A 13,742-nucleotide genomic window follows, 5' to 3' on the forward strand; every position below is an offset into this window, starting at 1 on the left:
TGACAGTTTTTTTATAAAAGGATGGATTGATGGACAGGTCCAACCTAACAAGCCCAATTTGGGATCCACATGCGCCACTCAAGAAAACAAGAACATACTAATAATATTCTATCTAGATTTCTAGGAGAAATTACAATGGAACAAGAGACAGTTAATGGCTTCCCTCACCTTTTCATACAAGACACATCTATTCACAATTAGGATACCCCTCTCAAGGAGGTTGTCAATAGTTAGTATCCTTTTGTGACAAGTCATTCAATATATTAAGGAAACCTTTGGTATTATTTTAAAACTCCTTATTTTCAACCATTTTAAATAAGAATGATAGTAAGGGAGAATAGGATAAAAATTGGATTTAATAGAGTAATTCCCATCCTTAGAAAAAGCCCACACTAATTTGCCCTTAGCTTCCATTCTGAATAACATTAAGTTATTCAAAATCCTAAGAAGTTCTCCAACTACTATTTGAAGCAGAGGTTCAAACTTCATAGGGTTGAATTTATATTTAGTTGAGGAAGAACCAAGATACTAATAACCCATTAGAAGGATCACAAATCTATCAACCAAATCTTTCTTCATAGCTAAACATATTGAGTGAATCTGCAAAGGAGTAGTCACAGCCCAAGAGTCCGTCTAGAAGCTAATACTCCTATTGTCTCCAACCTTCCAAAGTAATCCTTTATGGAGCAACAATTTGGATTTAATCAGATTGTTCCATATGTGGGATCCCCTAGGAAGCTCCTAAATAGAAAGAAAGGCTCTATTTTCATTTCCATTAAGTTATTTTATCTTCATCACATTCAACTAGTATACCTTCTCCACTATAAGTTTACATCGAGTTTTAGCAAGGAAAGACAAATTGAGGTATCGAGAGTCTCTAATGCCAAGACCTCCTAACTCCTTATTAGAGTAGACCATTCCTTAGTCAATCAAGGATATCCTATTCCTCTATTCGTTTCAAGACCATAAGAATCTCCTCTCGATTTCATCCAATTTCTTTGCCTAAGTACCTAGGATATGGAATAGAGAGAGAAGGTACATCGATGCACTTTGGAGAGAAGCTTTCAGGAGTTGAATTTTTCTAGCACTAATTAGAAGGGCTCCTTTCCAACCTACTAGCTTCCTTTGGATTATCTATAGTAAAAAAAACTAAATAAACTTAACTACTTTACCAAAAGTGAGAGGTAAGCCCAAATGCAAAGTAGGAAGACTAAAAATTTGACAACTCAAAACTTTGGCAATGTGATTCTGAAGATGAGGTGAAACATTCATGAAATAGAGAACATTGTTATCTATATTGATTTTTTTCGGAGAAGATTTGCCTACCCCAACAAGATAGAGATCCACCCTTTAGCTTCTATCACTAATGTTTAACCCAAGATAAGTATGGGTGGTTGCCTAGAGAGTTCATGAGATTGTGGTCAAGTATTATACCCTTACAAGGGTTAAGATAAAACTCAGATGATGGTTTTGTAATATATCAATGTCTATGATTTGAGAGTTCATGAAGTAGAGAACTTGATAATTTATCTCATAGCTACACCTTTGTGAGGGTCACGAGGTTTGTTGGGCGAGTTCCACTTGATTAAGGAATTACTCCTTTAAATAAAATCTTTAAAATAATATGTATTCATTTAATTTTTTCAGCAAATCTTGATGTAAGCCTTAAAGGGGTCTCCCTTGGGTAGGTAAAGTTTATATTTGTAGGAACAATGTAATAAGTTTGGACGTTATGTGTTACATTACTATTATGTAACTATTCTACAATTACAATATTGTATAATTACATTGTAATTATTTTTCATCTTGTATATAGTAGATTGGATCTAATAATATAATTATCATGCATTTAACATTAGTCATTGAGCAATCTTTTTTCTTCAACCAAGTCTGAATCATATCCCACATTTTGAAGATTACTAAGAAAATAGTGTTGATGGTATGAGGTTAGCAAATTGAGTTTACAAGATAAGACTATCATTGAGATAGATTATAACTTTTAAGTTGAATTGTGATATCCCACACATTGTAGATGATGAATTTGATTTGGTACACCTTATTTTTATTTATCAAGTGCAAATGTAGTAAATTGCATTAATTTGTTGTACAATAAAAGAAGTCAAAATTATTAAAACTTAATCTTCCATATTTATCAAAAGATCTCAAGAATGTGTTAGAAAGAAGACTATGGAAAAATCCAATGTAATGCCATAAAGGTATCAAGATACTGCAAGGAAATAAAATGAAAGTCAAGAATAGTCTTCTTCTACTCAACATCCACTTTCTTCTACTCAACGAGTGCCTCCTAGTGGACAAGGAGATAATGATGAAGATCTCTAGAGAGAAGGATTCCCAAGAAGACTTCTAAAGATGCTACTCAAAAGAAGATCCAAAGAGAGAAAGTGAAAGACGGATTATCTAGTTATTTTTTTAAATATATATGTGGATAATTTATTTAAAATATATACTAGTAAAAATATGCAACAAGATTGAATATTATAAACACATGTACTATAACAATAATTGGAACTATGGGGTTTATGGTTCTCCCTCCTCCTTGGTCGGAGTGGGTCGTTTCCTTTGTTGTCTTGTTGCTCTCTCTTTTTCCTAATCTAGTTTGTGTTGGCATCAAGACTTTCAACGTTTTTTTGGGGGTGCAGTATATGCTTTATGTCTTCTATGGTTGCCTTCAACTATTGGTGTGCGAGTTCGGAAGCAAGTGTATTTGGGATTCAAGTGGCAAGGGTTTTGTTAGGGCTATTCTTGTTTTTGTCTCTATTGGTGTTGTCTTGTCGATGCTTTTTATGGTCTTCCCTCTTGTCTTCTCTTTTGTCTTTGTTTTTGTCTTGCTTGGCTCTATGGTCGTTTTGGTGGAGGCTTTGTTCGAGTGTTGTGACTCCCCTTTGTGGCTTTTTTCTGGTGTGGGTTTCTTTTTTCTGCTTTCTAGGTTGCCTTGATGTTGGGATTTATTCTTTGTGGTCTTCCCTACCCTTGGTTTTTGCCTTTCCTTTCTTTTGGGCCCTTTTTTATTTCCAAGTTCCTCTTTCCTTGTGATTTTTTGGGTTTTTGGGGTTTTGGGTGGTTGGGGTTTGTTCCTTCTCTATGATGTGGTCTCTTTGGTGTGTTAGTTTTTTGTTCCAATTTTTTCTTTGGGGTTCTTGGGATTTTTGTTGCTTGTTGGTGTTTTTTGTATGCGTTTCTCTATAGTTTCCTTTTGTTTCTATTTCTATTTTGTCTTATGTTGTTTTTTTGTTCCTAGGCCCTAGTCCCTAGCCTCCTTTTTGTGTTGGGATGGGCTCGTGTATATTAAGTGGTATCCCTTATTTTTAGGTGTGGGCCTTGTGGATGCTTTTGCCTTTTCTTTGATGCCCTTTTCTATTGTTTAGGCATTTGGTTGGTTTCTATTAGTCTTCGTTCTATCTTTCTACAATGTTCAAATTTTTTTGTTTTGGATTCCCGTTAAGTCAAGAGGATTTTAGGTCCCTTCAAAATCTGTTGTAAGGGGTTTCGAGTCCCCTCAAAATTTATTTTTTCCTTAATCAAAAATAAGAATTGGAACTTGTTTACTAGCCCCTCTCTCCTATTTTAGGCCTAATATTTCAAGAAACCACATCAATTAGAGAATGAGCTCATTAATTTGAGTTAGATAGATTTGACACTATTCAAGATTTCTTCGTTAAATTAAAATCGCTATGATTGTAATTAAAATAATGTGTAATTAAGAAGAAAGATGAGAAATTGATCCTATTCTTCCTTCTAATATAGGTTTTGGGTGATGCTCAAAATTGTAACTCTTTTATAAAGGAACCAGTTAATAGAAGAGTAGTTCTCTGACTTTGAGCACCTAATATTAACTTGCATATTTTGATATTATAAATGATATAAATTAATGAAATTTAGAACTCTTAATATAATTTATGTTTGTATTTTTTTATATTTAAAAACAAATATTTTGATATAATTTTTTAATAAATTCATTATAATTTAATGGCTAATTTGTTTTAGATTAAATGCCAATTTAATCCATTTAGAACTCTTAATATAATTTATGTTTGTAATTTTTTATATTTAAAAACAAATAATTTGATACAACTTTTTAATAAATTCATTATAATTTAATGGCTAATTTGTTTTAGATTAAATGTCAAGTTTATCCTAAACCTATTACTAACGAATTTAGAGCTTAAGAATTTTGGTTTAGTTCTTATAGTTTATAATTAAGCCTAATTATTAGATTATGTTATATGTTCAAGTGTTAGAGTTTGGTCTAGGGTTTTAGGTTTCATTTACATTAGAAATAAGGAAATAAAATAAAATAAAATATGTGTAATAGAGATATGTATACTTCAAAACTTTTTTCAACTAGTTCTCATGGGGGAGAATGTGGAATGAGAACACTATTAAAGATACAATATGTGGATTTTTTTATTTCCTCTTTCAAGATTTTTTTTTAATTGTATTAATACTTTTTTGAAACAAGTATCTATTATTAATGAAACTCTAAATATTAATGAATATTTATTTAGATATATTCTTTTGAACCAAAATGAATATCCATTAATTCCACAATTTTCTAAATAAAAATGGGCCCAACTTCTTATACTAACCATACCTTATTTTAACTTAACGGATTATTAGATTTGTCATCTCCTATATCTTTTGTAAATTATACAAAATTATTTGAATGGGTTAAAAGTTAAAACAATATAAAATATTTGTATATTTTAAGTAGCTCTCATGTTTTAAGAATATTGAGAATGATGAGCTTTGCAACTATCATATAATTTTAAAAAACTTCAAATCTACTTGCTATGTTCAATTTTCTATAAAAATTACAGTTTGTGAAAATTATAAGAAATTAGAATACATTTGTAAAATATTTTTATTCTTTATTTTTTTTCACAAAAAGAATAAATATTCATATTAATTAATAAAAAGAAATTAGAATTTTTCATATATAATAATATTTAAACAATTTGTAAAAACTATTAAACTACATTAAAAAAAAATTGATATCTTATATGAATAGTTCAAACTGTTTATACTTTTATAGATACTTCACAATAAATTTCGTTCTTCTATATTAAATTCATTTTTGACATTTATTGTAATAAAATTTTTAGAGTTAATTATGTGATAGTTTTTACATTCTTCTTGTCTATTTATCTATTTGAGTTTGTTGCTATATCTAATGATGGATCAGAAAATATGATCCAAAATATTTTCATAATGAAAAAACTATTCATTCTAATGATGGATCAGAAAATATGATCCAAAATATTTTCATAATGTAAAAAATATCGCACAGTTAAATCTAAAAATTTCATTACATCAATATCATGAATTATAAAAACTTCATATCATTTTAATATTTGACAATCTAATTTAGACATAATCATTTACAACCATACACAAATTTTCACCTTCTAACTATCTGATTAAAACTTGATTGAAATGACTTAAAAAATAAATATTACCATAAAAGTGAGAAAATAAGAACATATTCAAATATCACTCTAAAAGTTAGAGAAAATAAGAATAAATAGTGGGGACATTGACTATAACAAATGTTTGCTTCTAGCTGATTTCTTCTTGTTTTGCTTGTAGATATCTTTTTCCCTTAGAAATGACACTATGAATCGACTCATTTTATTGGAATAAGAAAAATCAGTTAGCTTATTATTTTATCTTTTGGAAAATGTGATAAATAATTATATTAATTAACAATAAAAATTTATGAAGATTTTTCATATATGATAAAATTTGAACAATTTTGTTAAAACTAGTATATCATATGAAGATTTTGATTTCTTATATGAATATTAGAGTTTTGGAATTCCAAAATAATTTTAATGATACTATATGATTGAATAAAAAGTCTATTTTTTCATTTTGAATTTATTTTGACATTTATTGTGATGAAATTTCTGGAATTAACACTGATAATTTTTACATTCTTCTCATTTATTTATCTACTTGAATCTTTTATTATTATTTTTCCCTTTTTTCTTTTGTTCTTACTCATTGTAATAATGAATCATGAAGTATCATTCAAAACATTTTTCATAATGTAAAAAATATTACAGTTAAATTTAAAATTCTCATTACATTAATATTCAGAACTGTAAAAACTTCATATTATTTTAATACTTAAACAATCAAATTTACATTTAATCACTTAAAATCATATATAAATTTTCACCTTGATATAAACTTGATTATATACAAATAATACAAACAAAATGATTGAGAAGACTTTAGAAAAGCATTTTCAAATAACACGACGAATATAAGAAAAAGTAGGCGTAAATAGTGGGTACATCGACTATAACGCTGCCAGGCCAATTTCTTCTTGTTTTGTTTGTAGATTTTTTCCCAATGGAATACGGCTCATTATTTTGCATAATTTGGAACACATTTCAATTTCCCTTCGGTGGACAAGATTGTCATGTGATTGTGTGGTGCAGACGATTGGAGATGAAAACTGTGCCATTATTTCCAGTTATCTGCGTTTTAATGGCTGCGAGTTTTGAACTTGCCGTTCAAGAGGAGACTGTTAACATAGGGGTGATAGTTGATTCCACTTCCTGGTCGGGAAAGATAGCAAAGACTGCCATCAAGTTAGCGGTGGAAGATGTCAACAATCAATCTCAGCTATTCAACGGCACTCAAATGTTTCTTCACCTGCAAGAGGCGCAAACACCAATTGAAACCCTTTCCGCTGGTATTTTAACCCTTAAATTAATTAGCAAATGCCTAAATTGTCTTTTGACGTGTTGTAAATGTATGGTTGTCATGAATGAACTTTTCCTTTTTCTATTTTCATTCATACATATTTAGTTTTAAGTGCAGCTGTTGATCTTTTGGCCAACGAATTAGTGGCATTGATACAAACACAGACATCTGACGCTGCGCCGTTTGTATCAGATCTTGGAGAGGCAGCCAATGTACCAATTCTCTCATTGTCTGTCACAAGCCCTGTCCTTTCCAACCAGAGATTCCCTTATTTTGTTCGCATTGCACGCAGCGATCGCGTTCAGATGAAAGCCATTGCAGCCCTGGTTAAGCATTACGGTTGGAGAAACATTGCATTTCTTCACTCAGACGATGACTTTGGTTCCGGGGCTATGTCCGCGTTGCGTGATGCCCTTCGAGATCTCCACTCTGAAATTGTTTACACATCGATGATGCCTTCAACTTCACAGAAACAAACAATTAGGGAAGAGCTTTATAAACTAAAGTCAATTAAATCCAGTGTTTTTGTTGTTCACACCCCTTCTGATCTGGGCATCAATCTATTCACGGAGGCGCAAGAGATAGGAATGATGGAGGCTGGTTATGTATGGATAACAACACACGAGTTTACCAGTCTTTGGGATTATGTGGTAAATGCTTCTACAATGTCATCCATGCAAGGCCTCCTTGGAGTTAAAACACACATCCCAAATTCGAAACAGCTGAATGATTTCACCGAAAGGTGGGAACGACAATTTAGACTCGATAATCCCAACATGAAAATCAGTGAGCTCAATGCATATGGGTTGTTGGCCTATGATACGGTACTCATGATATCCCAAGCAATCGGAAAGATGGAAAGGAACGCAAGGTTAAGTTTTCTGAAACCCTCAAGCAGTCTTTCAGTACTAGCAAATACCAAAATCAAGGTATTCCAGCAAGGTAAGAAGCTGTTGCGGGAGATTTTCTTAACGAATTTCACTGGATTAAGCGGACTTGTTAGGTTTGATGAAGGGCAAATGTACGGTTCTTGTTATGAGATAGTGAATGTGGTTGGAAAAAGCTATCAAATAGCTGGGTATTGGCCTTCTAACTCATCCATGTTTCTCAAAGCACTTCCTCCATCTTTCGGTAACAAGATGCTTCGATCCGTGATTTGGCCTGGTGGGTTTGTCACGGTTCCTCGCGGTTGGGTAATACCAAGCAAGCTGAAGATCGCAGTGCCTGTGACTGGATGGGACCAATTACTCAATGTCTCATTTAACCCACAAAGTAATGAAACTAAAATCAGTGGGTTCATCATTGATGTATTTCATGCTGTTGTGAAAAAGCTTGACTATCAACTGCAGTATGATTTAGTTCCTCTTTATGGGCGAAGTGATTCTCATGATGCAAATGAACTCATCCGCCAAGTCTATCTCAAGGTCTGTTTTTTAAATTTTTTCTACCTTTCCGGAAGAATATTAGACAGTTGCTAATTTTATAAATACTGTTTTGCTTGGACAGAAATACGACGCTATTGTGGGTGATATTACAATTACAGCAAACCGGAGTGAAATTGTTGATTTCACACAACCATTCACGGAAACAGGTTTAGTGATCGTAGCTCCCACGCCCATTAAGGATGAAGCTAACAACGCTTGGACATTCTTACAACCATTTAGTCCAGCACTGTGGGCTACAACGGCGGCGTTTGTTTTATATACAGGAGTAGTGGTGTGGCTGCTTGAGCATAAAACAAATCCCGACTTTAGAGGAAGTCTCATTACCCAAGTGGTCACTCTGATTTGGTATCGCGTTTATTCTTGTTTTCTCACTTCTTTCTTTAATTTCTACATTTACTTTTAGTTTTGAATAACCCAAATTCTAGTTAATTCTTCCAGGTTTGCATTTTCTGCCGTGTTTTACGCTCACCGTAAGCATTTCCTTTCCACTTAGTTCTCACCATGTTCTGCTCGTTCAATATCTTTTTCGTGGGATACTTAGATGGGTACCAATCTCTTACAGATTTAAATGTAGATGTTGTATTTACATATATTCCTTATTTTACAGGAGAGAGAATCCATAACAATTTGAATCGAATAGTTATTGTAGCGTGGCTGTTCGTGGCGTTGGTTTTAACGTCCAGCTATACAGCTAATCTCAGCTCGAGACTGACAGCCCAACAAATTACTCCACTCATAAATGGCCTTGGTAACTATAAACTGGGTTATCACGGTTCGTGTGCCGGAAGTTTTCTAAGGGACAAATTGGGAATGGCCGAAAAACAACTGGACCAAACTTCATCTCCACGGGCGTATGAGGAGGCGCTGTCAAAAGGGGCAAAGAATGGGGGCGTAGATGCCATTATAGATGAGATACCATATGTTCGTGCTTTTCTTTCTGGCCGATGCGGTTATTCAATGGTGGGGCGCACATACCGAAATGGAGGCTTTGGTTTTGTAAGTTTTCTTTGAATTTATATCATTTTATTCAAATGTTAAACAGAATGCCAAAGTTAAAATTGATTTTTGAATGTTGAATCAGATGATGTTAAGAATAGTCAATTCACACTACTTAAATATGTTGTTGGGTTCATCATTTTGAAGAGTTATATGTTTGTGATATTTTTAATGTAGGTTTTCTATAAAGATTCTTCTTTAGTACAAGACTTTTCGAAAGGGATTTTAAACCTTCAAGATAGCTGTGAGCTTCAAGAGATTGAAGACAAGTATTTCAAAGACTCTACGAATACATGTTCTAATTTTCAAGAATATGCAACAAGACTAGATGTGGTAAGCTTCAAGGGACTCTACCTAATCACAGGAATGGCATCATCTTTGGCTTTAATCATATTCCTTTTTCAAGCCCTATACAATTACACCAAAGGTGCCATGCTTTCAAGACAAGAGATTAGCATATGGGAATATATCAAATCTTTTCCTATGTATTTATATCATGAGTCCATCAAATAGAGAGTTCAGATGAATATCATCATTAGATATTAGTATTGTGGATGACATAACCAAAAAGTTGTGGTTCCAACATCCTTGGTGGAAATCAACAAATATTAAAAATAGCAGCATCTAGCCAAATGCAAACGTAAATGAGAAAACATGGATATTAACTACTTGTGAGACATGCACATTAAGTTAGGGGAAAACTTATATATATTATATTCTTACAGTAGAATTGTGGACATCTATTTGACCAACTTTTCATAATTTATGTCCAAATTTTATTTCAAATTTTTCAAAACAATTAATTAATAATTTTATTTTAAAAAATTATAATCTTAATGTAACCAATAAACTTTGAAGTATATCCTGAGATCTTTTGGCTCAAACAACCTTAGTCTATAATTGTTTGAGACTAGTATATTCTGGGATTTTATCATAGTTCATGACTTCTGTTAAACTTCTTGGACTCAGTTTAACCTTAAACTTGTATTAACCGATAGGCTATATCTGTTGAGAAAGCCCACCGGAAACATCATGTCTCACGCCAGTTTCCGGTGGCCAAAAATTTCCTTTTTCCATTTGCTTAATTTACCCATCTCCGTATCTGAGGCATGTCAGTAGAAATGACTATTACGATCAACATGTGAGCAGACCTTCTGCCTACCTACTATTAATGTTCATGAGCTGCTACCTACCTACTATTAACGCCCAAGCCGCTTAAATTTCCTGCTTGTTTCAGCCATTAGCTAAAATGGACGCATAAATGTGCTTTTATAGGTCGATCAACCTGCCTTAGGAGGCAAAAATATTGTTAACTTTAACTGGAGTCTGAAACCCCTTTCTGAGCGAGCAAGATGTCTTCTCGTGGAATTTCGTTTTAGCCAACACACTCCAAGCCTATGCCAAATTAAGAGCTTTGGAATAGGGTATGGAAATCCATCAACGCATAAAGGAGAGCAGATTTTTGTTAGATGATATAGTTGGAATTGCCCTGGTACATATGCTAATATGGAAGCATGTACAAGGCGCATGAATTGTTTAATAAAATGGCTCGAAAAAACGTTGTCTCATGGATTGAAATGGTGGCAGGATATCCAAAGAATTGTGTTCACGAGGCTTTAAGGCTTTTCAAAGAAATGCCTCAAATAAATGTCATATCATGAAATGTGATGACTGTAGGATGATCACAAAATGGGTTTGTTGAAAAGGCCTTTGAAACTCTTAAGAAAATGCAATTGGCAGGTGTGACAACAGTCTCCATAACCTTTGCCAGCATTCTATCAGCTTGCGGCAAAGTGGGATCTCTGGAATAGGGAATGAACATCCATCAAAGAATATTAGAAAGTAAATTTTCATCTGATGTTGTAGTTACAAATGCATTGATAGATATGTATGCAAAATGTGGAAGCATACGCAAGGCATATACATAGAATATATCTGTTGAAAAGATATACATCGAATGGATCTGTTGAAAAGGATTTAGAAACTCTCAAGCAAATGCAATTGGCAGGCATGAAATAAAATTCTACAACCTTTGCTGAAATCCTTTCTGCCTGTGCCAAAATGACAGCTTTGGAGCAGGGTATGGACATCCATCAAAGCATAGGAAAAAAATTATATGTTGTAGTTGCAACTCCCTTGGTAGACGTATGCAAAATGTGGAAGCATCCTCCCTACCTGTGTCAAATTGGGAGCTTTGGAACAGGGTATGGACAAAGGATAGATGAATTTTGTCAGGCATGTAAACTGTTTGACAAAATGCTTCAAAGATATCTATTCAGTTTTCTCACCAATTCTTATTATTTATTTGTAAATTTTTTTACAGATGCTGAATAACAGAGAATATATGTGAATAATGTATATTTCAAAGAAAAATATATGCTAAAAATTTATTAAAGATAAGAATATATGTGAATAATCTACAACGAGGAGACGTTCAAACTGACATGATTGATTATTTGGGAAGTTTAATGCCCTCTCAAGGAGCCCACAGCGATGTGATGGTAGCTCTGCTCCCTCCTAGTTGACTGTCTGCACTTTTTTTTTTCATGAAAGAAGCCCATTCTTTCTAAGTGCGTCTTAATTTAATTTGAAAGCATCAGTATCTGTTGTTTGTATTAGTTATATAATCATATTTGAAATGCAGTTTAAGTAATGCAAGTGTGAAGTGTGGATGTGTTTGAGGAGGACAAAACAACATAGTTTTGCAAGGTGGAGCTTATATTTGAAAATTTTGATGCTCATTAGTTGAACTGGTTGTATGAAGATGAAGAAATCATTCAAATAATTTGATAGATCTATTGGGATTATCAAAGTACATATATAAAAGGTGTTGGAAGTAACGAGTACTCTGAGAGGGGGAGGGGGTGAATCAGAGTACACTAAATCATTAAACTTAAAAGAACAGTTCTAAGATGGCCACAAAAAACTGAAAACTAAGAGTCCATTTGAAAAGCTTGCATCAACATGTGACTGTGAAAGAAACTTAAGGAAACATGAAATTAGTGTATCAGAGAACTAAACATAATTGACAAACCAACACAATGACACTGTTTTTTTGTGCTGAGTGAAAACCCTCGAAATCCAACTAGATTTCATCATAGGGAAAAAACACTCCAATCATTTTATTAATTTTAACCACCAACCAATACATCCAATTTAGCAGCCCTGCTGCAAGGAGCTTCAACCCCTACCCTTTTCAATAGTTTCTGAGTGGATTCATGATGACATATTTCAATCTATTCTGAAATTGTTGTATCATGAACCTTTATTACAACACAAAAGTATGATATTCAATGAGTTTGCCAACAACAGAGATCTCAAAATATACTTTTCTTTTCTTTCCCTCAAAAACAATACACACCCGCTTCTCCTACATTTACATATATATATCCCTAACTTTTGAAAGAGACACATACATGTAAATGCACTCGAAACAGAATCAGACAGTTACCAAAAACTGATTTTGATTTCATTTTATAGACCACAACCCATGTAGGGTTTTTAATTAAATATTCACTTCTCAATAACGCTTATCCAACTGATAAGATCTTCTAAAGAAACCCTCGTATAGGGTAACCAACTGAACAGTCATTAAAACTGGTTTAGTAAATCTCGAAAATGATTTCCGAAAAATCCTGTAAAACCCTTGATATAATCATAGTAACAAACCCATAAAGGGTTAACAAGAATCTTCAACATAATTTCACTAATTACCTTTGAAACTGTAACAAACCCTTAATGATTTGATCTAAACTTTACAATGCCGGAAGATAAGGGAAGAACAAATAGTTATCTGCAACTAAACCAAAGAAGAAAAACACTTGCCTCATATTTCCTTTCGACATTCATCATTTTTCTTCAAAAAAAAAACTTACAGTGCATACCTGTGAGTAAACGAATGGTAAGATTACCAGTAGCGAGTATGGTCAGAGATCTAACCGAAGCAGTATGCATTTTGTTTAGGAAGCCCATCAATGCCCAGAGAAAGAACGGGAGCAAGAAATAGAAGAAACCCAAAAACATTCTCCCTGTTTCAAATCACAGAGCAAGTGCAGCTGAGAGTGATAAAAACAACACTGGCTTCAACAAACTGGTGCTTTCGAAATATCCCAAAACAAAATAAATTCCTTTTTGACATCCGAAAGAAGCTCATAATTCCAGCCATGTGAGTAAACTGACTCAAGGCAAATTCAACCATAATGCAAACGTGAGTTAAAGACCGAAGTGATTAACATGGCGTGGAAAATAAGAAACCCATAAGCTGTCATCGAATATGCCTTGTCATCAAGGACAAAATAGAAAAGTCAACAAACTCCCCCTTTGTCCTTGATGGCAAAAACATAACCACCATTGAACAGAGGGATAGAAGTATATCAACCATATCGTGTAATCCAGACTTGAGAATCAAGTACTCATCAAATTATTAAGTGAACCAGAAGCACTTCTGACATGCTGAAATAGATTAACATACAAGTGCAAACTATATTGCCAAAAGAACTGAAAATCAAACTGATGACCAAAAAATCATTGTCAAGAATCAGAATCAGGGAACCAAGATATCATTGT

General features: G+C 33.2%; 1 protein-coding gene across 2 annotated transcripts; it reads left to right on the forward strand.

Annotated features, from left to right (window-relative positions):
• Nucleotides 1-6,321: 6,321 nt before the first annotated feature.
• Nucleotides 6,322-9,718, forward strand: LOC131051167 (glutamate receptor 2.9). Of its 2 annotated transcripts, none has more exons than XM_059221851.1 (6): nucleotides 6,322-6,724; nucleotides 6,853-8,159; nucleotides 8,242-8,525; nucleotides 8,619-8,650; nucleotides 8,788-9,176; nucleotides 9,354-9,718. In XM_059221851.1, exons 1-6 carry the CDS (start codon nucleotides 6,379-6,381, stop codon nucleotides 9,687-9,689), a joined length of 2,694 nt encoding a protein of 897 aa, XP_059077834.1. In that variant the 5' UTR covers nucleotides 6,322-6,378; the 3' UTR covers nucleotides 9,690-9,718. The 2 variants fall into 2 exon arrangements, with proteins under 2 accessions (XP_059077834.1, XP_059077835.1); XM_059221852.1 differs by having other exon boundaries at nucleotides 6,928-8,159.
• The last annotated feature ends 4,024 nt before the right edge of the window (nucleotides 9,719-13,742 follow it).

This window comes from Cryptomeria japonica, chromosome 5 (genome assembly GCF_030272615.1).
Source record: "Cryptomeria japonica chromosome 5, Sugi_1.0, whole genome shotgun sequence".
NCBI classification, from domain to species: Eukaryota; Viridiplantae; Streptophyta; class Pinopsida; order Cupressales; family Cupressaceae; genus Cryptomeria; species Cryptomeria japonica.